This window comes from Salvelinus sp. IW2-2015, linkage group LG4q.1:29 (assembly GCF_002910315.2).
Source record: "Salvelinus sp. IW2-2015 linkage group LG4q.1:29, ASM291031v2, whole genome shotgun sequence".
NCBI lineage: Eukaryota > Metazoa > Chordata > Actinopteri > Salmoniformes > Salmonidae > Salvelinus > Salvelinus sp. IW2-2015.
In genome coordinates, this window is record NC_036842.1 from 80,345,547 (window position 1) to 80,372,175 (window position 26,629).

Sequence of the window (26,629 nt, forward strand, 5' to 3'; positions counted from 1 at the left end):
CCTTTACAGGCTGCAATCCCGACGTCGGGATTAATATGACAACAGCCACTGCAAGTGCAGGCGCGAAATTCAAAATCTATTTTTTTAAAATATTTAACTTTCACACATTAAAAGTCCAATAACAGCATTGAAGATAAACATTTGTCAATCCAGCCAACATGTCCGATTTTTTAAATGTTTTACAGAGAAGAACACCACATATATTTATGTGTAGCTCACCACCAAATACAAAAGTGGAATTATGATTATGATTATGGAATTATTGATTCAAGTAGCATGCACAAACCAACCGAAATAAACTAAAACCCAACCTAAAGAACCCAGAAAAAACTACCTCAGATGACAGTCATATAACATGTTACACAATAAATCTATGCTTTTGTTCATTAAAAAGTGCATATTTTAGCTAAATCAGTTTTACATTGATGCTACCATAAATGCTACCACATAGCTAAAGTCTGAATCCAGACGGGAGTAGCCAAGAAAAATACATACACCAACGCTCGCACTACTAATTACACCTCATAAAACATTTCAGAAAAAACATATGGTGGATAGCTAATGAAAGGACAGATATCGTGTGAATAAAGCCAAATATTTCCGATTTTTGAAGTGTTTTTACAGCGAAAACACAATATATCGTATATTAGCTAACAAACATAAGCTAGCATAAGGCAGCACTAGCATAAATCAAGGCGCTAGCCTAGCACAGTTAGCATACAACAGTTCGACAGATATATGAAAAAGCATCCCAAATTGGTCCTTATCTTTGTTGATATTCCATCAGAATGTGTGTAACGGGTCCAATGTCCAGTAGAGTCTTTAGTTGGGTTCCAGAACGAAACTATTTCCCCTCTTTGGTTAGCAAGGCACAATAGCATTGCGGCGGCTTTAATCTGTCTTTCTTCAAAAAATTTCTTCCGTCTCACACATCTAAAGTCCAAGAATAAATTGCAATAAATATAATTAAAGTATATTTGAAAAAAAACATACTTTAGGATGATTTTCTACATGTATCAAATAATATCGAAGTCAGAGAGATCATATTCACGCTTTTTTTTTATCGGCCTCTTCACCCAAAACCAGATAGCTGATGTTCTGAAAGAGCTGCAAAATCTGGATCCCTACAAATCAGCTGGGCTAGACAATCTGGACCCTCTCTTTCTATAATGATCCGCCAAAATTGTTGCAACCCCTATTACTAGCCTATTCAACCTCTCTTTCGTATCGTCTGAGATCCCGAAAGATTGGAAAACTGCCGCGGTCATCCCCACACTCTAGACCCAAACTGTTATAGACCTATATCCATCCTGCCCTGCCTTTCTAAAATCTTCGAAAGCCAAGGTAACAAAGATCACCGACCATTTCGAATCCCACCGTACCTTCTCCACTATGCAATCTGGTTTGCGAGCTGGTCATGGGTGCACCTCAGCCACGTTCAAGGTCCGAAACGATATTATAACCGCCATCGATAAAAGACAGTACTGTGCAGCCGTCTTCATCGACCTGGCCAAGGCTTTCGACTCTGTCAATCWCCACATTCTTATCGGCAGACTCAATAGCCTTGGCGTCTCAAATGACTGCCTCGCCTGGTTCACAAACTACTTCTCAGACAGAGTTCAGTGTGTCAAATCGGAGGGCCTGTTGTCCGGACCTCTGGCAGTCTCTATGGGGGTGCCACAGGGTTCAATTCTCAGGACGACTCTTTTCTCTGTATATATCAATGATGTCGCTCTTGCCGCGGGTGATTCTTTGATCCACCTCTACGCAGACGACACCATTCTGTATACATCTGACCCTTCTTTGGACACTGTGCTAACAAACCTTCAAACGAACTTCAATGCCATACAACACTCCTTCCGTGGCCTCCAACTGCTTTTAAATGCAAGTAAACTAAGTGCATGCTTTTCAACCGATTGCTTCCCGCACCCTCCCGCCCGACTAGCATCACTACTCTGGACGGTTCTGACTTTGAACATGTGGACAACTACAAATACCTAGGTGTCTGGTTAGACTATAAACTCTCCTTCCAGACTCACGTTAAGCATCTCCAAATTAAATCTAGAATCGGCTTCCTATTTTGCAACAAAGGATCCTTCCCTCATGCTGCCAAACATACCCTCATAAAACTGACTGTCCTACCGATCCTTGACTTTGGCGATGTTATTTACAAAATAGCCTCCAACACTCTACTCAGCAAACTGGATGTAGTCTATCTCAGTGCCATCCGTTTTGTCACCAAAGCCCCATATACTACCCACCACTACGACCTGTATGCTCTCGTTTGCTGGCTCTCACTTTATATTTGGCGCCAAACTCACTGGCTCCAGGTCATCTATAAGTCTTTGCTAGGTAAAGCCCTGCCTTATCTCAGCTCACTGGTCACCATAGCAACACCCACCCATAGCACACACTCCAGCAGGTATATTTTTCTGGTCATCCCCAAAGCCAACACTTCCATTGGCCGCCATTTCTTCCAGTTCTCTGCTGCCAATGACTGGAAACGAATTGGCAAAAATCACTGAAGCTGGAGTCTTATATCTCTCTCTCTAACTTCAAGCATCAGCTGTCAGAGCAGCTTACCGATCACTGTACCTGTACAAAGCCAATCTGTAAAAGCACACCCAACTACCTCATCCCCATATTGTTACTTATCCTCTTGCTCTTTTCCACCCCAGTATCTCTACTTGCACATTATCATCTGCACATCTATCACTCCAGTGTTAATGCTAAATTGTAATTATTTCGCCTCTATGGCCTATTTATTGCCTTACCTCTCTACTCTTCTACATTTGCACACACTGTACATAGATTTTTCTGTTGTATTATGACTGTACATTGTTTATGTGTAACTCTGTGTTGTTGTTTTTGTCGGAATGCTTTGCTTTATCTTGGCCAGGTCACAGTTGTAAATGAGAACTTGTTCTCAACTGGCCTACCTGGTTAAATAAAAGGTCATTTTTTACTTTTTATATAATAATTGTGTGGTGTGTGTGTGTGTGTGTGTGTGTGTGTGTGTGTGTGTGTGTGTGTGTGTGTGTGTGTGTGTGTGTGTGTGTGTGTGGTGTGTGTGTGTGTGTGTGTGTGTGTGTGTGTGTTGGGGTGTCAGTGTATGTGTGAGTATGTGGGTAGAGTCCAGCGTGTGTGCATAGAGTCAGTGCAAGAGAGTTAGTATAAAAAGGGTCAATTTCCGGTTAGTCCGAGTAGCCATTTGATTAGCTATTTAGCAGTCTTGTTTCACAGTCTATGGCTTGTGTGGCTGGAGTCATTAGCGTTAGCATAGAGTAGCTGACCCAGAATGAGGCCACGGCGCTGAAGACAGATGGGAGTAATTTTTTGTCTGGCCTTGCCATCTGCTGTAGTCAGATAGTGGGTCACTGCAGGGCCAGTAGTAGTATACTGGAGTAGTTTCATCAGAGATGAAGCCTGTGTTTGCTTATTTTGCACTGCAATGGAAAGAGATGTACCTGAGTCTCTGCCATACATGGAGGCAAGACTCCCACTACAGAGCCACCGTGGGAGAAGGGGAAGATACTAGCCTGGAATTAAAAACTGATATGCTATGTTTCAATGATGAAATTAAGCATATCAGCTAGATTCCAGGCTAGGAAGATAWGCCCATACTCCAGTGAACTGACATATCCCAAGATGCTCAGAGTAGTTAGCACCTCCCCATCATGTGGTATCACAAACATCAGAGCATACTCATGCCTTGTGATTTCCATATCAAATAGCCTTGGTAAACTAGCCATACTTCTGATCGCAGAGCTCGAGGATGGGGGAGAGTCTAACACGACATACCATATATATAGAGAGAGAGAAAGAGAGAAAATGAAACAAAGAAACAAACAAAAAAAAKAAACAAATAAAAAACGAGAGCGATAGAGAGAAAGCAAAAGAGAGAAAATGAGAAAGAAAGAAAATTAAAAAACAAAACCAATTATGTTCAGGGCCTACAAATCGCTCCACTCTCTCCTCATCATTCTCGGATCCAGTAGCCTCATGTAATGTCACAGTCTGAACACAGTCTGAATAATCCTGTGCTGAACTATTCCTGACCTGATACGGAGTTCCTGAACCAAGGAAAGCAAGACATGCCACATTCAATAACACACAATTTGCAGTAACAGCTTTACATTTTAATGACATTTAGAGACCAATAAAAGAAGATACATTTCAGGCCATCTGCATTATCGTCCCTTCATCTAACCTTAATGTGCAAGTGGAGTTCACACCGCTACCATGCTGTTCAAACCACTGCCTGTTTACACCGCTACCATCCAGAAGGCGAGGTCAGTACAGGTGCATCAAAGCTGGGACCGAGAGACTGAAAAACAGCTTCTATCTCAAGGCCATCAGACTGCTAAACAGCAATCACTAACTCAGAGTGGCTGCTGCCTACATTGAGACCCAATCACTGGCCACTTTAATAAATGGATCACTAGTCACTTTAAATGATGCCGCTTTAAATAATGCCACTTTAATAATGTTTACATTTATCTTACATTACTCATATCACATGTATATACTGTATTTTATAGCATCTACTGCACCTTGCCTATACCGCTCGGACATCGCTCATCCATATACTTATATGTACATATTCTCATTCACCCCTTTAGATTTGTGTGTATTAGGTAGTTGTTGGGGAATTGTTAGATTACTTGTTAGATTTGTGTGTATTCGGTAGTTGTTGGGGAATTGTGAGATTACTTGTTAGATATTACTGCACTGTCGGAACTAGAAGCACAAAGCATTTCGCTACACTCGCATTAACATCTGCTAACCATGTGTATGTGACCAATAAAATTACATTTGATTTGATTTTGAGATACACACAGGATACAGAGGGCTCAGAAACCACTGGAGCTATTGACTGGATTTGAATACAACTAACTTGAGACAACTCTTACCGTAAAGCCTAGAGTCGGTCTTACAGCACAAAATGGCAGGGTCCGTATTTACAAAGCCACTCCAAGTAGCAGAGCTGATCTAGGATCAGGGCCTGTACTCATAAAGCCTTTCAGAGTCTAATCAAATAACATTTTATTTGTCACATACACATATTTAGCAGATGTTATTGCGGGTGTAGTGAAATTCTTGTGCTCCTAGCTCCAACAGTACAGTTATATCTAACAATTCACAACAATACACACAAATCTAAAAGTAAAATAATGGAATTAAGAAATATATAAATATTAGGACAAGCAATATCGAGTGGCATTGACTAAAATACAGTAGAATAGAATACAGTATATAAACTCTTCAAAAAAAGAAACAGACCTTTTTCAGGACACTGTCTTTCAAAGATATTTTGTAAAAATCCAAATAATTTCACAGATCTCCATTGTAAAGGGTTTAAACATTGTTCCCCATGCTTGTTCAATGAACCATAAACAATTAATGAACATGCACCTGTGGAACGGTCGTTAAGACACTAACAGCTTACTAACAGTAGGCAATAAAGGTCACAGTTATGAAAACTTAGGACACTAAAGAGGCCTTTCTACTGACTCTGAAAAACACCAAAAGAAAGATGCCCAGRGTCCCTGCTCATCTGCGTGAATGTGCCATAGGCATGCTGCAAGGAGGCATGAGAACTGCAGATGTGGCCAGGGCAATAAATTGCAATGTCCGTACTGTGAGACGCCTAAGACAGCGCTACAGAGAGACAGGACGGACAGCTGATCGTCCTCGCAGTGGCAGACCACGTGTAACAACACCTGCACAGGATCGGTACATCCGAACATCACATCTAAGGAAGTCTCTAGATTTTGCTCGCCTGAAGTAGACTATATTGGGAGAAATTGCAGGCCACACTGCTTGCCTAGAGAGTTTTCAGCTATACTTTTCGTGGCTGTTTATTTACCACCGCAAACAGATGCTGGCACTAAGACCACACTCAGTCAGCTGTATAAGGAAATAAGCAAACAGGAAACCACTCACCCGGAGACGGCGCTCCTAGTGGCCGGAGACTTTAATGCAGGGAAACTTAAATCAGTTCTACCAAATTTCCATCAACATGTTAAATGTGCAACCAGAGGGGAAAAARATTCTAGATCACCTGTACTCCACACACAGAGACGCGTACAAAGCTCTCCCTCGCCCTCCATTTGGTATATCCGACCACAACTCTATCCTCCTGATTCCTGCTTACAAGCAAAAATTAAAGCAGGAAACACCAGTGACTCGGTCTATAAAAAAGTGGTCAGGACTGTTTTGCTATCACAGACTGGAACATGTTCTGGGATTCTTCCGATGGCATTGAGGAGTACACCACATCAGTCACTGGCTTTATCAATAAGTGCATCGAGGACGTTGTCCCCACAGTGACTGTACGTACATACCCCAACCAGAAGCCATGGATTACAGGCAACATCCGCACTGAGCTAAAGGGTAGAGCTGCCGCTTTCAAGGTGCGGGACTCTAACCCGGAAGCTTACAAAAAATCCTGCTATGCCCTGCGACGAACCATCAAACAGGCAAAGCGTCATTACAGGGCTAAGACTGAATCATACTACACCGGCTCCGACGCTCGTCTTATGTGGCAGGGCTTGCAAACTTTTACAGACTACAAAGGGAAGCACAGCCGCGAGCTGCCCAGTGACACGAGCCTACCAGACGAGATAAATCACTTCTATGCTCGCTTCGAGGCAAGCAACACTGAGGCATGCATGAGAGCATCAGCTGTTCCGGACGACTGTGTGATCACGCTCTCCRTGGCCGACGTGAGTAAGACCTTTAAACAGGTCAACATACACAAKGCTGCGGGGCCAGACGGATTACCAGGACGTGTGCTCCGGGCATGTGCTGACCAACTGGCAGGTGTCTTCACTGACATTTTCAACATGTCCCTGATTGAGTCTGTAATACCAACRTGTTTCAAGCAGACCACCATAGTCCCTGTGCCCAAGAACACAAAGGCAACCTGCCTAAATGACTACAAACCCATAGCATTCACGTCCGTAGCCATGAAGTGCTTTGAAAGGTTGGTAATGGCTTACATCAACACCATTATGCCAGAAATCCTAGATCCACTCCAATTTGCATACCGTCCAAACAGATCCACAGATGATGCAATCTCTATTGCACTCCACACTGCCCTTTCCAACCTGGACAAAAGGAACACTTATGTGAGAATGCTATTCATTGACTACAGCTCAGCGTTCAACACCATAGTACCCTCAAAGCTCATCACTAAGCTAAGGATCCTGGGACTAAACACCTCCCTCTGCAACTGGATCCTGGACTTCCTGATGGGCCACCCCCAGGTGGTGAGGGTAGGTAGCAACACATCTGCCACACTGATCCTCAACACTGGAGACYMCCAGGGGTGTGTGCTCAGTCCCCTCCTGTACTCTTTGTTCACCCACGACTGCATGGCCAGGCACGACTCCAACACCATCATTAAGTTTGCAGACGACACAACCGTGGTAGACCTGATCACCGACAACGACGAGACAGCCTATAGGGAGGAAGCCAGAGACCTGGCCGGGTGGTGCCAGAATAACAACCTATCACTCAACGTGACCAAGACTAAGGAGATGATTGTGGATTACAGGAAAAGGAAGACCGAGCACGCCCCCATTCTCATTGACCKGGCTGTAGTGGAGCAGKTTGAGAGCTTCAAGTTCCTTGGTGTCCACATCAACAACAAACTAGAATGGTCCAAACACWCCAAGACAGTCGTGAAGAGGGCACGACAAAGCCTATTCCCCCTCAGGAAACTAAAAAGATTTGGCATGGGTCCTGAGATCCTCCAAAGGTTCTACAGCTGCAACATCGAGAGCATCCTGACTGGTTGCATCACTGCCTGGTATGGCAATTGCTCGGCCTCTGACCGCAAGGCACTACAGAGGGTAGTGYGTACGGCCCAGTACATCCCTGGGGCTAAGCTGCCTGCCATCCAGGACCTCTACACCAGGCGGTGTCAGAGGAAGGCCCTAAAAATTGTCAAAGACCCCAGCCACCCCAGTCATAGACTGTTCTCTCTACTACCGCATGGCAAGCGGTACCGGAGCGCCAAGTCTAGGACAAAAAGGCTTCTCAACATTTTTTACCCTTAAGCCATAAGACTCCTGAACAGGTAATCAAATGGCTACCCGGACTGTTTGCATTGTGTGCCCCCCCAACCCCTCTTTTTACGCTGGTGCTACTCTCTGTTTATCATATATGCATAGTCACTTTAACTATACATTCATGTACATACTACCTCATTCAGCCTGACTAACCAGTGTCTGTATGTAGCCTCGCTACTTTTATAGCCTCGCTACTGTATATAGCCTGTCTTTTTACTGTTGTTTTATTTCTTTACCTACCTATTGTTCACCTAATACCTTTTTTTGCACTATTGGTTAGAGTCTGTAAGTAAGCATTTCACTGTCAGGTCTACAGCTGTTGTATTCGTTGCACATGACAAATAAACTTTGATTTGATTTGACCTGCGGGACAGGTACAGGATGGCAACAACAAATGCCCGAGTTACACCAGGAACGCACAATCTCTCCATCAGTGCTCAGACTGTCTGCAATAGGCTGATAGAGGCTGGACTGAGGGCTTGTAGGCCTCAGTCCAGCAGGTCCTCACCAGACATCACCGGCAATGGGCACAAACCCACCGTCGCTGGACCAGACAGGACTGGCAAAAAGTGCTCTTCACTGACGAGTCGCGGTTTTGTCTCACCAGGGGTGTTGGTCGGATTCGCGTTTATCGCCGAAGGAATGAGGGTGAGGGCTAGGGCCATTCCCCCCAGAAATATCCAAGAACTTGCAGGTGCCTTGGTGGAAGAGTGGGGTAACATCTCACAGAAAGAACTGGCAAATCAGGTGCAGTCCATGAGGAGATGCACTGCAGTACTTAATGCAGCTGGTGGCCACACCAGATACTAACTGTTACTTTTGATTTTGACCCCCCCTTTGTTCAGGGACACATTATTCAATTTCTGTTAGTCATATGTCTGTGGAACTTGTTCAGTTTATGTCTCAGTTGTTGAATCTTGTTATGTTCACACAMATATTTAGACATGTTAATTTTCTGAAAATAAACACAGTTGACAGTGAGAGGGTGTTTCTTTTTTTGCTGTGTTTACATATGAAATGAGTAAAGCAATATGTAAACATTAATAAAGTGACTAGTGTTCCATTATTAAAGTGACCAGTGATTCCATGTCTATGTATATAGRACAGCAGCCTCTAAGGTGCAGGGTTGAGTAACCGGGTGGTAGCCAGCTAGTGATGGCTATTTAATGCACCTGTACCTGATGGCTTTGATGCACCTGTACTGACCTTGCCTTCTGGATGGTAGCGGGGTGAACAGGTCATGGCTAGGGGTGGTTGATGTCCTTGATCTAAAGTAGGAGTGCCTTTTTCTTTTAGATCTTAATGAACAAGATTACATTGACAGAAGGGTACTAATCCTATAATCAGCACTCCCAAGTCCCCCTGTCTATTTATACCTGGTAAAATAAGGTAATTAAAAAAWATATATAATAATAACCTAAAAGGCAAAACTGATCCTAGATCAGCACTTCTACTCTGAGTGGACACGAGCCCAGGCTTCTCTGACTGCCGATCACCCCACACCTTCACAGGTGATCTGAGACTACTGTATTGCTGTCAAGTACTCTCCTATAAGATCATTTGGAAAGGCTCTCGTTTGGGTTTATGATGTTAAGCTGGTGATATTTGGAAATAAGGCTACGGCAGACATATTGACTCCTGATGGTGTGTGCCTGCCTGCCTTCCTGGGAGACAGGGAGAGATTCAAATCTCTGAATGGATTGGGTGCTAACTGCTAAAGTCATTCCTTTATCTGTTGGAGAAGCTGAATTTCAGCAAAAACCTCAGAACAAAGAAAATKTACTTAGGGAAACGACTTTGAATATATATAGAAAGATTTTTCCCTGACTCATTTTTTAAAATTTCATACAATGCCCTTGGAAAAAAGAGGATAATTTCACAATTTCATTGCTGGTCCATTTGACCTACACAAAATRTATGTTTATTCTGTTATATACTGTTGTTTACTAAGTGTGTATGTATAGTATATACTGTATTCTCGACATAGCTCATCTTAATATAACTACTACTGTACATACCATTTTCTTTCTGTAATTTCTTGGTTTATTGTTTAGATTTCATTTTTGTGTGTATTTGCATTGTATTTCCGTGACATTCTACTGCACGGTTGGAGTTAGTAACATAAGCATTTCACTGCACCTGCTATAACTCTATGTACGTGACAAATAAACTTTGATTTGAAATATTTGGGTGCGTCATCTATCTGTGAACATTTATAGGTTGATTTTAAGACTTCACCCATGGCGGTCAATAATCTCATGAGCTTTACATGCTATCCAGTGTTTCTCAGATTCTCAGACCCTGGCCATACATAGCAGCACATAGCCCCATCCCTGGCTCTAGGGGTCATGGGAAATGCTGAGCTAAAGCTTTAGGTGGGGGAAATAAGAGAGTGGGGCTAAAACAGAGCTCAGAAGCAATTACACCGAKCCAACTGGCCAGGGGTTAGACTGCATTGTGCGGGCTGACCTGTGATCTTTTTAACCCTGGGGGTCACCTCTGAGGGGTGAAGACGCTTAAACTCTCGCTGTGAGACAAGTGTCTTTGAAAGGGGAGACTGAGGACACTCAGCATAGAACAACTGGGCCGTGCTTATGTACATGACACCATTTGTGTCTTGGGGTGCGTGTGTGTTTGTGTGTGTGTGCAAATATGCAGTATGTCTGCATGTTTCATGTCGGTTTTCATGTCAGGCTTAATACATGATAAGTAATTAAAGGAAAGTAGATGTTAAGTGAATTGGGAGATTCCACGCCAGAGTTGGCCAAAAATGTTCTGGCAATTATCACATTGTAACTTCATTGGGAGGAAGGACGCTTGACATGCTGATACAATTTGTATCACAAACCATTTTTTTTAAATTCATGATGAAAGTGGCCATTTTAAGCCCTTTTTAGATCTATACATGCCTGTAGTAAGACCCTGATCTGTGAACCATACATGATACAGACAACATATTGGTGTCATTAGAGGGTGCTCTCAAATATTGAGTATGTCTAGATTCTGAAATACTATTTTTCAAATTAATTTATTCAACATAAAAAATATCAATATTACTATCTCAAAAGTACCCTATTTGATTTGTTTGTAACAATATACTCTTCAAACACGTCAAATTTCCAGATTGGGCTCTCCGGTACTTTTAATGATGTGACCCAAATTATACATATTGATTGACATTATTGGTTTTTAACCAATTACAGCCTTCCTTTAGGACTGCACATTCAGCAAATCACCAGAAGAGGGAGTTCGCTTTGTATCCATTTTCCCATTCACTGTGTTGGTGGTGCTYGTAAAATGTACCTTACCTTTAGAATTAGCAGAGAGCCCACACTGGAAATKTGCTGTACTTGAAGAGTATATTGTTCCAAACAATGTCTTAAGCAAAGTCAAAAAGGCAACTTTTCAGATATTAATCTTTGTAATATTGAATAAATTAAATCAGAAATGTTTTATTTCAGAATGAAGACATACTTCATATTGTAGAACAGCATACTATAAGGAATAGAATGACACCAATATGTTGTTTGTATTATTAGAATGGTGCCGGAGGAGATGGCTGGCGTTTTACGGTCTCCTAACCAATTGTGCTATTGTGTGTGTTTTTTCACGTTATTTGTAACTTATTTTGTACATAATGCTTCAGCCACCGTCTCTTATGCCCGAAAAGAGCTTCTAGATACCAGGACAGCAATCACTCACCTCGTACTGGACAAATATTTTCTTTACTTCAGACATCCAAAGCCCAAATCCTTGTGATTCGCATGAGAACGAGACAGAGATATCGGGGATGTAGGTTGTGGTACCTTGTAAGGATCCGACGGCGAGTGGGTAATCTGCCTCCACCATCAGTCCTATTAGCCTACGTACAATTATTGGATAACAAAATAGACGAGCTACGATCACGAATATCCTACCAACGGGACATTAAAAACTGTACTATCTTATGTTTCACCGAGTAGTGGCTGAACGACGACGTGAATAACATACAGCTGGCGGGGTTAACGCTACATTGGCAAGATAGAACAGCCGCCTCTGGTAAGACAAGGGGTGGCGGTCTGTGTATATTTGTAAACAACAGCTGGTGCACAAAATCTAAAAGTGAGGAAGTCTCAAGGTTTTGCTCACCTGAGGTAGAGTATCTCATGATAAGCTGTAGACCACACTATTTACCAAGTTATCATCTATATGTTTCGTAGCTGTCTATTTAGCGCCACAAACCAATGCTGGCACTAAGGCCGCATGCAATGAGCTGTATAAGGCCATAAGCAAACAGGAAAACGCTCATCCAGAGGCGGCACTCCTAGTGGCCCAGGGACTTTAATGCAGGGAAACTTAAATCCGTTTTACCTCATTTCTACCAGCATGTTAAATGAGCATCCCGAGAAAAAAAACTTTAGCATATCGTCCCAACAGATCCACAGATGATGCAATCTCTATTGCACTCCACACTGCCCTTTCCCACCTGGAYAAAAGGAACACCTACGTGAGAATGCTATTCATTGACTACAGCTCAGCGTTCAACACTATAGTGCCCTCATCACTAAGCAAAGGACCCTGGGACTAAACACCTCCCTCTGCAACTGAATCCTGGACTTCCTGATGGGCTGCACCCAGGTGGTGAGGGTAGGTAACAACACATCTGCCACGCTGATCCTCAACACGGGGGCCCCTCAGGGATGCGTGCTCAGTCCCCTCCTGTACTCCTTATTTACTCATGACTGCATGGCCAGGCATGACTCCAACACCATCATTAAGTTTGCAGACAACACAACAGTGGTAGGCCTGATCACCGACAACGATGAGACAGCCTTTAAGGACGAGGTCAGAGACCTGGCCGTGTGGTGCCAGGATAACAACCTCTCCCTCAACGTGATCAACACAAAGGAGATGATTGTGGACTACAGGAAAAGGAGTACCGAGCATGCACCCATTCTCWTCGACGGGGCTGTAGTTGAGCAGATTGAGAGATTCAAGTTCCTTGGTGTCCACATCACCAACAAACTATCATGGTCCAAACACACCAAGACAAGTGAAGAGGGCACGACATCGCCTATTCCCCCTCAGGAGACTGAAAAGATTTGGCTGATCCTCAAACGGTTCTACAGATGCACCATCGAGAGCATCCTGACTGGTTGCATCACTGCCTCCGACCGCAAGGCACTACAGAGGGCAGTCCATACGGCCCAGTACATCACTGGGGCCAAGCTTCCTGCCATCCAGGACCTCTATACCAGGAGGTRTCAGAGGGGAAAAAATTGTCAAAGACTCCAGCCACCCTAATCATAGACTGTTTTCTCTGCTACCGCACGACAAGCGGTACCAGAGCACCAAGTCTAGGTCCAAAAGGCTTCTTAACAGCTTCTACCCCCGAGCCATAAGACTCCTGAACAGCTAATCAACTGGCTACCCAGACTATTCCCCCCCCCCAACCCCCACTGCTACTCTCTGTTTATTATCTATGCATAGTCACTTTAACTCTACCTACATGTACATACTACCTCAATTACCTCGACTAACCTGTTCCTCCGCACATTGACTCTGTACTGGTACCCCCTGTATATAGCCTTGCTACTGTTATTTTACTGCTGCTCTTTAATTATTTGTTATTTTTTACTTATCTATTTTTTTTTTTACACGTATTTTTCTTAACTGCATTGTTGGTTAAGGGCTTGTAATTAACCATTTCACCATAAGGACTACACCTGTTGTACTTGCCGCATGGGAGAAGTAGATTTAGATTTGTATCATGTATGGTTCACAGATCATAGGGTCTTACTGGAGGCATGTATACTGTAGGTCTAAAAAGGGCCTAAAATGGCCACTTTCATCATGATTTTCAAAAAATGTCATACAAATGTAAAAAGTATGTCAGTCATCCTTCCTCCCAATTAAGTTTCTCTGTGAGAATTGCCAGAACAATCTGAGATACAATTTTTTTTTTCGGGCTACGCTGGCATGGATTCTCCCAATTCTGATGACAAACTTTGTGACTTCTTACAGCTGGGGTAGGTTACCAACCCCCGACCTTAGCCTGAAGCTATTGTCCTGCTGCAGAAGGCCACTTCACACCTATGTGTTAGGGACCGGGTTGCCATGGACCAGAGTCAGCTGACCCGGTCAGCCAATCAGTGGAATATCCTGGGGTTGGAGAAACCAGTCTGGCCCTGAACTCTTTTGTTGTCTCCAGGAGGACAGATTGAGACAGCCTTTATAAAGTCCTGTCCTCCACCTCAACTCACATCTGGACCCGTGCCACATGAACAATCCTTCTTCTGGAGTCCCTGACTGGTGTTAGTGAGTCTTTGACCAAGCAAGTGTTCTAGTAACTGGTTAGGGTTCAGTTGATATACAGTACCWGTCAAAGTACTCATTCAAGGGTTTTTCTTTATTTTTGACTATTTTCTACATTGCAGAATAATAGTGAAGACATCAAAACTATGAAATAACACATATGGAATCATGTAGTAACCAAAAAAGTGTTAAACAAATTTTATATTTGAGATTCTTCAAAGTAGCTACCCTTTGCCTTGATGACAGCTTTGCACACTATTGACATTCTCTCAACCAGCTTCACTTGGAATGCTTTTCCAACAGTATTGAAGGAGTTCCCACATATGCTGAGAACAAACTTAAACTTGCGTCTTTTTTCAATGCTTTTTTGAATGTCATTTGAATGTTTTTCGCAAACATCCTTTCTGAATTTAAAAGTAATCATCTAGTTTTTCAAAAATCTGTAATCTGATTWCAMTATTTTTACTGGTAATGAAACAGGTACCGTTTTTTTGTAATCCGTTACTCCCCAAACCTGATTGTAACCCTGTCTCCTGCTGGTCATTGTCAGTCCTCTTGCCAGGACTCTGGGACAGTTGTACCTATTTCAAAAACCACTTTTTTTTTCATGGTCACTGAGAAGTACTCTTGGGCAACTGTAAGGGTTTTCTGGAGTATCATATAATGTATCATAGTCAAACACGGTTAACATTGGGGACATTAAAGTATCCTTACCTTATCTGAATACACAAAGAACAGGATGAGTAGTATCAGCTCTGCCAGCAGGATTATCAGCAAGACAATGAAGAACTGCAAAAGAAAGGGAGATAGAGAGAGGGGGGGAGAATAGAGGGAGATGGAGAGATACAGAGGGAGAGAAAGACAGCAAGAGAGGGAGGGAGAGAGATGGAGAGAAAGTGAGTGCCCAAGGGCCAGTGAACATGCGTGGAGGAGGTTTAATTGCTCTACAGATTCATCTCCCACGGACGCAGCCCAGTGCCTCCTCACTCCTTCAACTAAATATTTACTCTGTCCCTTCTTCACAGCATGGGAGCGCAGCAACCRGCAGATTCAGAAATTCAATTTGCGTAGAGTTCTATTAATTTTGTTATGCGTTTATTATTTGTGTCACGGTCTGTATGAACAGGGGATCACAGTGAAAACCGCACAGACAGTTATTTATTGAATCTTTAGGTGGCCAGTTCAGCGTTAGATTGTTTCATTGAATGTTTTGTCTTTTGTTGGCAGGTCCCACAAAGTTTGTTTATCATATTTCCTCCGGGTGTGGAAAGTTTCAGGAACAGCTTGTTTAGACAAAAAGTTAGTGCTCTGATTACAGTGTGTGTGTGTGTGTGTTTGTGTGTGTGTGTGCGCGCACGGACGCATACACACTCACTTTCATGTCAACAATGTCGGCCAAGTGTGTCACACAAAACAATCTTGCCTTTTGTGATGGGCTCATTCAACTTGTCTAGCCTAGGCGCAAGCTTCCTGATGGAAAAGGTTCTCTGACCTTTATATATTTCAAATAGTTCTAATCCAAAGAGAGTTTGTTCACAGAACAATTTTACAGATAATATGTCAGGCCGGTACCTCAGATCTGATTGGCCCAAAGAGGGCTAACTCCAATCTGATGTTTCCAAACAGACATCATTTATCTTCCCAGGTTTGGGAAGGTTTGGGCGAATAGCAATCAATCAAATTCATTTATAAAGCCATTTTTACATCAGCAGCTGTCACAATGTGCTACACAGAAACCCAGCCCAAAACCCCAAACAGCAAGCAATGCAGATGCATGAAATACCCATTGAAAATATGAAATATGAAATACCCATTGAAAATATGAAATATGAAATACCCATTGGAAATATGAAATATGAAATACCCATTGGAAATATGAAATATGAAATACCCATTGGCTCAATATGATACGGCTTAAAGATGCACTATGCAGAAATTACTCTAATTCTAATTCTAATTCTAGTAGTTTGCCTAATTTCGGTTTATGTGGCAAAACAACTATAGTGTGTAGACAATCATTGTACCATCTAAATCACAGTGAAATATCTTTTCCATAACCAAAAATACTGTGTTTTCAGCTGTTTGAAGCTGGTGCACAAAACCAAAAGTGAAAGATGCATAAACAAAACTGAAGTCCTGTGTGGCTCATCTGGTAGAGCATGGCACTTGCAATGCCAGGGATGTGGGTTTGACTCCCACACGGGACCAGTATGAATTAAAATGTATGCAATCACCACTGTAAGTCGCTCTGGATAAGACCATCTACAAAATGACTAAAATGTAAGACTGGGAAGCAAGGAAATAGCACACATAGAAACGATCTATTGCTTCTTAGACTTGCTTTCAATAAGAATGACAGATCTTTAATTTACAGGAAGTTTACATACACTTAGGTTGGAGTCATTAAAACTCATTTTTCAACCACTCAACAAATGTCTTGTTAACAAACTATAGTTTAGGTTAGTCGGTTAGGACATCTACTTTGTGCATGACACAAGTTATTTTTCCAACAATTGTTTACAGACAGATTATTTCACTTATAATTCACTGTATCACAATTCCAGTGGGTCAGAAGTTAGCATACACTAAGTTGACTGTGCCTTTAAACAGCTTGGTGAATTCCCGAAAATGATGTCACGGCTTTAGAAGCTTCTGATAGGCTAATTKACATCATTTGAGTCAATTGGAGGTGTAGCTGTGGATGTATTTCAAGGCCTACCTTCAAACTCAGTGCCTCTTTGCTTGACATCATGGGAAAATCTAAAGAAATTAGCCAAGACCTCAGAAAAAAAATTGTAGACCTCCACAAGTCTGGTTCATCCTTGGGAGAAATTTCCAAACGCCTGAAGGTACCACGTTCATCTGTACAAACAATAGTACGCCAGTATAAACACCATGGGACCACGCAGCCTTCATACCGCTCAGGAAGGAGACGTGTTTTCTAAAGATGAACGTACTTTGGTGCGAAAAGTGCTAATCAATCCCAGAACAACAGCAAACTACCTTGTGAATATGCTGGAGGAAACAGGTACAAAAGTATCTATATCCACAGTAAAACGAGTCCTATATCAACATAACCTGAAAGGCCGCTCAGCAAGGAAGAACCCACTGCTCGAAAACCGCCATAAAAAAGCCAGACTACGGTTTGCAACTGCACATGGGGACAAAGATCGTACTTTTTGGAGAAATGTCCTCTGGTCTGATGAAACAAAAATAGAACTGTTAGGCCATAATGACCATAGTTATGTTTGGAGGAAAAAGGGGGAGGCTTGCAAGCTGAAGAACACCATCCCAACCGTGAAGCACAGGGGTGGCAGCATCATTTTGTAGGGGTTCCTTTTTCTGCAGGAGGGACTGGTGCACTTCACAAAATAGATGGCATCATGAGGCAGGAAAATTATGTGGATATATTGAAGCAACATTTCAAGACATCAGTCAGGAAGTTAAAGCTTGGTCGCAAATGGGTCTTCCAAATGGACAATGACTCCAGGCATACTTACAAAGTTGTGGCAAAATGGCTTAAGGACAACAAAGTCAAGGTATTGGAGTGGCCATCACAAAGCCCTGACCTCAATCCTATAGAAAATTTGTGGGCTGAAAAGCGTGTGTGAGCAAGAGCCTACAAACCTGACTCAGTTACACCAACTCTGTCAGGAGGAATGGGCCAAAATTCACCCAACTTGTTGTGGGAAGCTTGTGGAAGGCTACCTGAAACGTTTGACCCAAGTTAAACAATTTAAAGGCAATGCTTCCAAATACTAATTGAGTGTATGTAAACTTCCTGACCCACTGGGAATGTGATGAAAGAAATAAAAGCTGAAATAAATCATTCTCTACTATTACTCTGACATTTCACATTCTTAAAATAAAGTGGTGATCCTAACTGACCTAAGACAGGGAATTCTTACTAGGATTAAATGTCAGGAATTGTGAAAAACTGAGTTTAAATGTATTTGGCTAAGGTGTATGTAAACTTCCGACTTCAACTGTACATTTCTATGTGAATTTGGTCGGGGTTGCCCAAAAAGTTACATATTACAGTGATGTGTTATGAAGCTTTAACACCAGAGTTCATTATTTATCACTGTGGTGTTCTGGCAAAGATCCAGGCCCTCCCTCTCTCTTTCTATTTTTTTATCTCTATTTCTGTCTTTCTCTCTTTCCGTCTCTATTTCTGTCTTTCTCTCTTTCCGTCTCTCTTTTTCTCTCTCTCTCTTTCTCTCTAATTCTGTTTCTCTCTCTTTCCGTCTCGCTCGCTCTCTCTTTCTCTCTCTCGCTTCATGCTATACACAATTGTTAAAGCACATAGCGCAGACGTAGTGATGTGCTGATGCGGAATATTCAATATGCTTTTAACTGATGTTTGAGATAGCTGCTCCAAGGGGTTGGAGGTGTTTGAAATTCCAACTCCTCTCATTTTCAAGTTGATATAAAAAGTTTTGCATTCAGTTATGTAAACCTACTCGTGCGTTATCTTTTCAAACGTTGCTATTTAAATAACAGTGGAGATAAAACTCTTAACTTAACAGTTCTCCGGGAACAACATGAGTCTAGACAAACAAGAGTATTCTTTGTATTAAATAATTCAGCGCTCTCAGTTTTTTTTACCAATACAAGGAATGTCTAATCTACATAACTCAAGCATGTGACAGCATGTGACACAAAGTACCTCACACTGACAATTCTTTCAATCAGGCTGTGACCATGGCCATTGAGGAATGGGWGACTCCCGCAGTGCCTGGCACTCGGGCCTAATTTTATCCGTGAGCCCCCAAGGTTTTTACTGAGGATTCATCTCCCCCGTTGAGCTCGTTAGCCTGACTGCTCTACTGAAGGCTGGTGTGTGTGTGTGTGTGTGGTACTGAGGTAGAGAGAGAAATAGATAGAGGGAGAGAAGAAAGACCGAAAGAGAGAGTTGTATATATGTGCAAGTGTGTTTGTATGTCTGCGTGCGTGGGCAGGCCAGTTCTTAACTCACACTCAGAAGCAGGCACTTGTTCTCCTTGATGGCTCCCAGGCAGCCCAGGAAGCCGGTCACCATGACGATGGCGCCGATGGCGATGACCAGGTTGGCAGCGGAGAGCGACGGGAAGGAGGGTGAGAAGGTGGCAAAGCTGCCCTGGGACACAGACAGCCAGATGCCCACGCCCAGCAGCCCACAGCCACACAACTGCAAAGCAAGAGATACCAGGTAAGAGAGGTTTAAAATAGAATCATCACAAAGACATGTCTGTTCTGAATTAATTGGAGTTGGCAGAAAACAAGAGGCTTATAGTTTCTTTGCAGTACTGAAATGAGCATGCATATTCACTAGGGATGCAACGGTACACAGTATGTTGTCGAACCGTTCGGTACGCCCTCTACAGTTCAATACGCACACGTGAACCGCGGAATTACGATATGCCTGTCATTTTCCTATAATTTCCAAAACTTGCTTATTGTGCTGCAGACTACACACACGTTGTACATTCAGATCCACAGAACCAAACGCGCAGCTTGTGAACAGGCAAGGCGGGCAACTGCTTGGGGCCCCAGGCCATTAGGGGGCTCCTAAGGACTGACAAACTTTACTCCACAGCAATGTCTCAAAATGTAGCAACTGTGACCACAGTGACCACAACCCGCTCCCCCTTAAACAACCTATGGACAATTTGCAGTGACATCTCAGTAGAAAACCTCCCTAAAGGGGCCCCATGAAGAAAGGGAAAACTAAAAACAAATATTCTCTCAGCTCCAACGTGACAAGAGAGCGCTAGCGAGACAGAGAGAAGCGGCGAGCGCTAGCGAGACAGAGAGAAGCAAATTTGAAGAGGCACTGCCGTCTTTCAAATCTGCTGTGTGGGAACATTTTGGATTCAACGGTCAATACGATGACGAGGGTAAGAAGAACGTAAACAAAGAAAGTACAGTCTGCAAGTATTGCTTTGTCACCATCAGCTACTCAAGTGGAAAAACTTCTTGATGTGTCATTTACGTGGCCATCACCTGGCCATATCCCTTGCAGGTGGAGCTGGAGCAAGGAGAGTAGACTCGTTAGCCAAAACACAACAATCTCTCTCCGTTGCCTTCCAACAACAATTTGCTAAAAATTCAGAAAAACAAAGAAATAACGAAAGCAGTGGGAGTATTCATAGCCAAAGATTTGCAGCCCTATTCAGTGGTTACTGACTCAGGATTTCATCACTTGATGAAAACAATGTAACGGCGCACACATTTCAGCGGCAAAGTAATTCCCAAACTCTATGAAACATCACGGAGAGAAATTGAAAATAAATTGACACAGACAACCTATCTAGCTCTCTCCTACCTGAAGTGTGGAACACCTCCACCGAGCAAACTCACACCGCGGGTGGCACGAGATAGCTAGTGGTTAGAAGCATCCTGAGGCCAACGATACGCACGGATCTGATTATCACGACTCAATTCCCCCGAGCGACAGGCTAAACCACAACACTTCGTTCACAGCACACAGCCTGAGCACACACACGGCACTATCTCCGCACCAGCCTAGGCTGTCTTTGGTACAATAAGAATTTGTTTTCTTTAACGTACGACTTTGCCTTGGTTAATATTTTTTAGTATATAAAAAAGCTACCTCACTGTTGATGGTTCACTATGTACTGGAAGCTACCTCAACTGTGATGGGTTCACACGTACTGGAGCTACCCCCTCACGTGTGGATTCGTTCACCGTATGTTACTTGGAACTCCTCACCTGTGATGTTCACTACTGTATGGAAGCTACCTCCACTGTGATGGTTCCACACTATGTACTGGAAGCTACCTCACTTGATGTTCACTATGTACTGGAGCTACTAGGTCCGTTACAATGACTGTCACCTCTGTGATGGTTCACTAGTCGAAAAGCACCTGAGTCACTATACTGAACCCATGTGGATGGTTCACTATGCTCTGAAAGCTACCGTCACTGTGATGGTTCACATATGAGTACTCATGAGTAACGATCTTATGTTCAGCACCCTCACCTGTGATGGTTCACTATGTACTGGAAGCTACCTACTGTATGTCACTATGTATGGAAGCTACCATCACTTGGATGGTTCCGATTACTGAAAGCTACCTCACTGTGATGGTTCACGATGTACTGGTTTGGGAGATGAAGAGCTACGTGTTGCAAACTCGTCCCCTGTATGAGAGTCATACAAGTGCAAACTTTTCTTAAATATAAAGATACCGAAACCGTACCGTTACCGTGGCCCACAAACCGTGATACATACCGAACCGTGGGCCCACTGTAACGTTGCATTCCTAATATTCACAAATAATGAAACAAATATATATTCATTATGTATTTTCATAGTCTTCACAAAGTACAAATCCAAGCTAAGTGAGCATATAGATATACCCAGAAAGGCTGTAGCAGTAGGCTGACTACCCTCTACGCACCAGGGGAGGAGAGAACAACTAATCAAGAGCATTTACACCCATTACAGCATATTAACTGATTCTGTTAAGCCAATAATGCTCTACCAGTGATTAGGAGCAGAAATGCGTTCCGCCAGTCTGAGCAGCTTACTGGCATAGAACAAACACAGAATTACACACCGGCATCCATATGACACCAACCCGCCCCCCTCTACCCACCCACATGACACCAACCCGTCTTTTTTTATACTCCTTCATCGCTCTATTCTCTCTATGTTAGATATTGTGGCTTGTTTCTCCTCATATATTCCGCGTCTCGCTACGACATCTCTTACTGTTCTTAGTCTCTCACATCTACTTCGCATTTCTAGTTGCGATCTATGAAGCACAAGCATTTCGCATAACAATTAGTTCAAACTCGATTAAATGCACATTAGCGGCATGATCGTAGATCTGATTTGATGCTGTATCGAGGGGAATTAGGTGTTTGGACGGGAGGAGTGGTCAGGGGTTTGTCTAACTGATGTTACCTAGGAGATAGCGTTGCTTAACCATCCATTATCAACGGGGTCTGGTGGTGATGTTTTGAAATATTATTCCAACTCCTCTCATTGATCTATAGAGAGATTGCATGTGGATTATTCAAGTTCCATTTGCTAGGTCTCAGATGGGTTAGTAGATGAAATCACTACTCAGTCTTACCTTTCCGCTTTGCTGATTATCCTTCTGGCGAGAAACGGGTCATTGCTATTGCGTGGCTAGTCAAGCAGCTATGGCGACTTAGAAACTCTTGAACTTAACCTCAGCTATCTCGCGTGGAAGCAACATGAGGTCTAGAGCAGAACTGCTGTTAGGTAATGTGTCACTTGTATTAATTTTGATGTGATATTAAGTAACGGTGCACTATGTGCATACGGTGCAACTAGTGGTTTTTTTAGAGCCATACTAGGAATCGTCTAATCTACATAATCAAGGCATGTGACACAGCATGTGACACAAAGGTAACCTCCACTGACAATTCTTGTCAATCAGGGGTGTTCATTTGCTGATGCACTATCCAGTGTGGCTTATCCGTGGACGGTGGAATGGCTGTGCCTCTCGCAGGTGCTCTGCGCTACGGTCGCAGACGCCTTTAATGTATGATGCCGTAGAGACCTCAAACTCAGTTAGTAGGTTTTTACTTGGAGGATTAAATCCAAATTTCCTCTCTACTCCCGATATAGCAGCTGCTGTTAGCCTGACTTGCTCTTAAATGTGCAACAGACACGTAGAGAAGAGCTGGTGTGGACTATGTGTTGTAGATCACCGTGTACTTGTGGTAGCTCGAGACGTACGCAGAGACGACGAAATACAGAATAGCAGGTCTGCACGACTGTGACGCACTACGACACACGTATATGAGATGAGAGAGTTACCTCAACTCAATAGTGCAAGTGCTGATCTCGCTACTGTTGCGTGCGTGGGTCAGGCCACTGATATTCCTTAAAGCTTCTACTTCAGTAGACGTACAGGCACAATAAATGTATACAGCAGGAGCACAGTGACTCGTCTATAAAAAGTGGTCAGATGACTTAGATCAGGCATGCTCCAGAGCAGAGCAGCGAATGACAAGGACTGTGTTTTCGATATGCACCCAGAGAACTGGAAATGTTCCGGAATTTCTTTGCCGATGGATTCGAGGATGGATAACAGCCCACATGTCAGTCCACTGGCTTGGCATACAAGCGAAGTCGCAGTCGAGGGATGACGGACGGGAAGCGAGGTCGTGAGAAGGCTGGCACCAAAAGCTACGGCTGCATGTAAGTCTCGATAGCGCCCAAACCAGAAGCATCAGGATTCAACAGGCAACATTCACAAACGCGATGCCCACACACTGCCAGGCATCGAGCAGCCTCACAGGTAGAGCTGCCGCTTTCAAGGTGCGGAGTCTCTAACCACAGGCAAGCATTAAAGATCATTCGCCGCAAGCAGAGAATACCAGGTCAAGCTAGAAGGTTTAATAGACCAAGAATAGATCATCATAAAAAGACACGGTTGCTGGTTCTGACGATCGTAATTGGGAGTTGGCAGAAAAAACAAATCAAGAGGCTATAACATGGCAAACAAGCGTGGTTTCTTCTTTCTACACCTTTTCTTTGCTCATCTACATTGCGTACTGAAATGAGCATGCTATTCACTAGGATGGGACAAACGGTACAAAACAAACCAGTAATGGTTGCTCAGAAAGCACTGGTTCGGTTGTCATAAACCGAACACAACCACTACATTATGTAAAACAAATACATAAAAGAAAAACAGAAAACACCGGCTCCGACACTCGTCTTATGTGGCAGGGCTTGCAAACTTTTACAGACTACAAAGGGAAGCACAGCCGCGAGCTGCCCAGTGACACGAGCCTACAGACGAGATAAATCACTTCTATGCTCGCTTCGAGGCAAGCAACACTGAGGCATGCATGAGAGCATCAGCTGTTTTCCGGACGACTGTGTGATCACGCTCTCCGTGGGCCGACGTGAGTAGACTTTAAACAGGTCTAACATACACAATGCTGCGGGGCCAGACCGGATTACCAGGACGTGTGCTCCGGGCATGTGCTGACCAACTGGCAGGTGTCTTCACTGACATTTTCAACATGTCCCCTGATTGAGTCTGTAATACCAACATGTTTCAAGCAGACCACCATAGTCCTGTGCCCAAGAACACAAAGGCAACCTGCCTAAATGACTACAAACCCATAGCATTCACGTCCGTAGCCATGAAGTGCTTTGAAAGGTTGGTAATGGCTTACATCAACACCATTATGCCAGAATCCTAGATCCACTCCAATTTGCATACCGTCAAACAGATCCACAGATGATGCAATCTCTCATTGCACTCACACTGCCTTTCCCAACCTGGACCAAAAGGAACACTTATGTGAGAGAATGCTATTCATTGACTCAGAGCTCAGCGTTCAACACCATAGTACCCTCAAAGCTCATCACTAAGCTAAGGATCCTGGGACTAAACACCTCCCTCTGCAACTGGATCCTGGACTTCCTGATGGGCCACCCCCAGGTGGTGAGGGTAGGTAGCAACACATCTGCCACACTGATCCTCAACACTGGAGACCACCAGGGGGTGTGTGCTCAGTCCCTCCTGTACTCTTTGTTCACCCACGACTGCATGGCCAGGCACGACTCCAACACCATCATTAAGTTTGCAGACGACACAACGTGGTAGACCTGATCACCGACAACGACGAGACAGGCCTATAGGGAGGAAGCCAGAGACCTGGCCGGGTGGTGCCAGAATAACAACCTATCACTCAACGTGACCAAGACTAAGGAGATGATTGTGGATTCAGGAAAGGAAGACCGAGCAAGCCCACCAATTCTCATTGACCGGGCTGTAGTGGAGCAGGTTGAGAGCTTCAAAGTTCCTTGGTGTCACATCAACAACAAACTAGAATGGTCCCAACACACCAAGACAGTCGTTGAAGAGGGCACGACAAAGCCTATTTCCCCCTCAGGAAACTAAAAAGAATTTGGCATGGGTCCTGAGATCCTCCAAAGGTTCTATACAGCTGCAACATCGAAGAAGCATCCTGACTGGTTCGCATCACTGCCTGGTATGGCAATTGCTCGGCCTCTGACACGCAAAGGCACTACATGAGGGTTAGTGTGTACGGCCCAGTAAATCCTGGGGCTTAAGCTGCTGCCATCCAGGACCTCTACACGCAGGCGGTTGTCAGAGGAAGGCCTAAAATATTGTCAAAGACCCCAGCCACCCCAGTCATAGACTGTTCTCTCTACTACCGCATGGCAAGCGGTACCGGAGCGCCAAGTCTAACGGACAAAAGGCTTCTCAACATTTTTTACCCTTAAGCGCATAAGACTCCTGAACAGGTAATCAAATGGCTACCCGGACGTTTGCATTGTGCTCCCCCAACCTCTTTACGCTGCTGCTACTCTCTGTTTATCATATATTGCATAAGTCCTTTAACTATACATCAATGTACATCTACCTCATTCAGCCAACACATCTGCCACGGTGATCCTCACCATTGGAGACCCCCAGGGTTGCGTGCTCAGTCCCCTCCTGTACTCTTTGTTCACCCACGACTGCACGGCCAGGCACGACTCCAACACCATCATTTAAGTTTTCAGACGACACAACAGTGGTAGACCTGATACCGACAACGACGAGACAGCCTATTGGGAAGAGGTCAGAGACCTGGCCGGGTTGGTGCCAGAAAACAACCTATCTCTCAACGTGACCAAGACTAAGGAGATGATTGTGGACTACAGGAAAAGGAGGACCAGCACAACCCCATTCCTCACGGGGCCTTGTAGTGGAGCAGGTTGAGAGCTTCAAGTTCCTTGGTGTCCAGTCAAGTTCCTGTCAGTCTCTATAGGGGCAGAGGGCAGTGTCTTGAGGAGGAACTGGTCCACCTAGAGGGCTGTTGTATCCTCTTACAGCCCTCAAACTCAAATTTAGACCTGGGACACCATTATCATTCATTATCAGGTAGAACGAGAAACACCAGCAGTCTCCGGACCCTCGTAGGTAAGAGTTGAATACCCCTGCCCTACAGTGTTATGAACCTAGACTACATGTGTGTGTGTGTGTGTGTGTGTGTGTGTGTGTGTGTGTGTGTGTGTGTTGTGTGTTGTGTGTGGTGTGTGTGTGTGTGTGTGTGTTGGTGGTGGGGGGGGGGGCGGGTTGGTGGTCATGTGGGTGGGTAGAGGGGTGGGGTTGGTGTCATGTGGTGTGGGTGGTAGAGGGGTGTGGTTTCAGGTGTCATGTGGGTGGGTAGAGGGGGGCGGGTTGGTGTCATGTGGGTGGGTAGAGGGGGCGGGTTGGGTGTCATGTGGGTGGGTAGAGGGGGCC

The 26,629-nt window shown here is 43.9% G+C and overlaps 1 protein-coding gene across 2 annotated transcripts in view; it reads right to left on the bottom strand.

The window, feature by feature from the left end:
- LOC111962603 (tetraspanin-9) overlaps nucleotides 1–26,629 on the bottom strand; it is a 228,483-nt gene that overhangs the window by 19,290 nt on the left and 182,564 nt on the right. For both annotated transcript variants that reach the window (XM_023985813.2, XM_023985812.1), the window contains 2 exons: nucleotides 19,351–19,542; nucleotides 15,087–15,161 (listed from right to left, as the gene is read on the bottom strand). In XM_023985813.2, coding sequence (XP_023841581.1) covers nucleotides 15,087–15,161; nucleotides 19,351–19,542 — 267 coding nt within the window. The remainder of the gene's footprint in view (nucleotides 1–15,086; nucleotides 15,162–19,350; nucleotides 19,543–26,629) is intronic.